Source organism: Myotis brandtii, unplaced genomic scaffold, assembly GCF_000412655.1.
Source record: "Myotis brandtii unplaced genomic scaffold, ASM41265v1 scaffold250, whole genome shotgun sequence".
Lineage (NCBI taxonomy): Eukaryota > Metazoa > Chordata > Mammalia > Chiroptera > Vespertilionidae > Myotis > Myotis brandtii.
Window position 1 is genome coordinate 1421950 of NW_005359478.1, and position 2584 is coordinate 1424533.

The 2584-nt window shown below is 52.0% G+C and overlaps 1 protein-coding gene across 1 annotated transcript in view; it reads left to right on the forward strand.

Annotated features, from left to right (window-relative positions):
• Positions 1-2584, forward strand: part of IL6R (interleukin 6 receptor) — a 43411-nt gene that overhangs the window by 19195 nt on the left and 21632 nt on the right. Inside the window, exons 4-6 of the mRNA XM_005867492.2 lie at positions 52-233; positions 508-674; positions 1152-1293. Coding sequence (XP_005867554.1) covers positions 52-233; positions 508-674; positions 1152-1293 — 491 coding nt within the window. The remainder of the gene's footprint in view (positions 1-51; positions 234-507; positions 675-1151; positions 1294-2584) is intronic.

Consider the following 2584-nt stretch of genomic DNA (forward strand, 5'->3'; position numbering starts at 1 on the left):
CTGAGTCCTTGCGGAATCTGAGAGTGGGCGGCTCTTGTTTTGTGTCGGCAGCCAGCATGGTCCGTCGGAAGACTCCCAGGAGCCGTGCCAGTATTCCCTGGAGTCCCAGAAGTTCTCCTGCCAGCTGGCCGTCCCCGAGGGAGACAACTCTTTCTACATCGTGTCCCTGTGCGTCGCCAACAGTGCTGGCGGCCAGTCCAGCAGACCCCACACATTTGAGGGTTACGGAATCCGTACGTAAGCTCTCCCAGGCCTCCTCGGCCCCTTCCAGCTGTTTCCCTCTTGGGCTTCTCTGAGGGGCAGGGAGGGGCTGGGCGAAGGTTTGGTGAGCTGGGCCTTTGGGGCTTCACTTGACAAAAGGTCAGGCTGTGGCTGACCAGGGGAGCGGGGGAAGTGCTCGGGCTGGGGTGGCGTCCTGCTGTGGGGGTTTGCACAGCCTGGCGGGGGGGCGGGTGTCTTTCCTCGGCACCACGGTTGCCGCTACACAAGAGCATCCTTTTCCCACAGTGCAACCTGACCCACCCGTCAACATCACGGTCACCGCCGTGGACCGAAACCCCCGCTGGCTCACTGTCACCTGGCGAGACCCGCCCTCCTGGAACTCATATTTCTACAGGCTGCAGTTCGAGCTGCGATACCGGGCGGAACGGTCCAAGACATTCACCACGTGCATGGTAACTTCTCTTACTTCTGGATAGAAAAGTGCCCCTGGCTACTCAGGGGCAGTAGAAAGGCTGCTAGAAGAAAGCAGCGGGTTCTGGGCCCTGTTCCCCACTCACCACCTGCGTGGCTCTGGAGGAGTCTCTGAGCCTTTCTGAAATGGCAGCATCGCCTATAAAAGGGAAATGAAAACCTCCCCGTGTAGGCCTACTGGTGAGCGTGGGAGTGACCTGGGAGGCGAGTGGGGCTGTGAGCATGTCGGGGCGTGGCCGGCAGGATTCCACGGTGCACGCGGGTGGGACAGTGACTTCCAGCTTCTGCCTGTGTTGGCCCAGAGGGCACCCGTGTTTCTGAGCTGCTGGGATGATGGCAGCCCTTGGAGAAGCTATGCCCAGCTGGGTCGCCCCCTAGACCCGAGAGAGGGAGGGCTGAAGGGCAGGGCAGCCAAGGGCATCGTGTCCCTGTGGGGAGTAACGTGCCTCTGCCCTCAGGTCAAGGAGCTGCAGTATCGCTGCACCATCCGTGATGCCTGGAGTGGCATGAGGCACGTGGTGCAGCTGCGCGCCCGGGAGGAATTTGGGCACGGCCTGTGGAGCGAGTGGAGCCAGGAGGTCCTGGGCACCCCCTGGACAGGTAGGTGCTGGTGGGCACGGAAGGGATGTTTCAGCGTTGCTGCTGTATCATCAGTTACCTGTTGCTATATAACAAGTCACCCCCAAACTCGGGGTAAAACCAACCATTTATCTGCTCAGGATTTTGGAAATGAGTCAGCGAGGCAGCGCTCGTGTTGGTCTTGCCTGAGACAGTACATGAGGTTGCATCAGGCCTGCAGGACCCTAGGGGGCCTCACTCACATGCCTGACGGTTGGTGCCGGCAGGTGGCTGGGGCCCTGGGTTCTTCCCCAAAGCCTGGCCCCTTCCAGGAGGCCAGCCCAGACTCAAAGAGGGGAAATCATTTCACAACTTGATGGCAGCAGCCGCAAAGAATTTGTAGCTATATTTAACTTACCACGGTTACTAATGCTTCTTATTTAAAAAAGAAAAAAAAAAAAGATGTTAAAGGCCCTGGCCAGTGTGGCTCAGTTGGTTGGGCGTCATCCCATGCACCAGAAGGTGGCTGGTTCAATTACAGGTCAGGGCACGTGCCCAGGTTTTGTAGGGGGCGTGCAGGACGCAGACAGTTGATGTTCCGCTCTCACATCGATGCTTCTCTCTCTCCCTCTCCCTTCCTCTCTCTCTAAAAATAAAAAAAATATATTTAAAAATAAGTAAATAACAAAAAAAGATGTTAAAGGTAGTAATAATTGGCTCTGAGGAATGATTGAAATAAGTGTGTTATAGAACATGAAAAATTCCAGAAAAATATGAAGAATAATTATCAATGGTATATCTTCCCAGCTAGAGAAAACCAGTGAGAACATTTTAGTATACTTCTTTCCTGTGTGTGTGTGTATTTTCTATATGTTATATATATATATAGTATATAAAATATTGTGAGCATTTCCATGTTATTAAATGTTACTCAATATTTTTGGAAATGTATTATTTAGTAATTGCATGATTAATTTTTTTTTTTAACCCATGGGAATTTTTTTAATTTTTATTTCTTAAAGTATTACAAAGAGTATTACACCTGTCTCCTTTTTTCTCCCCCTTGACATTCCCCCGGCTTCTCCCACCCCCCAGTGTCTTGTGTCCATTAGTTATTCTCATATGCATGCATATAAGTCCTTCGGTTGATCTCCTACTCCCCCCAACCCTCCCCAGGGTTCCCACTGTAGTTTGACATTCTGCTCAATGCTGCTCTGCCTCTGTATCCATTTTTGTTCATCAATCTATAATGTTTCTTATTATCCATAAATGAGTGAGTTCATGTGGTATTTTTCTCAGCTTCCCAGGGGCCGTCTCAGTCTCACAGGGGCCA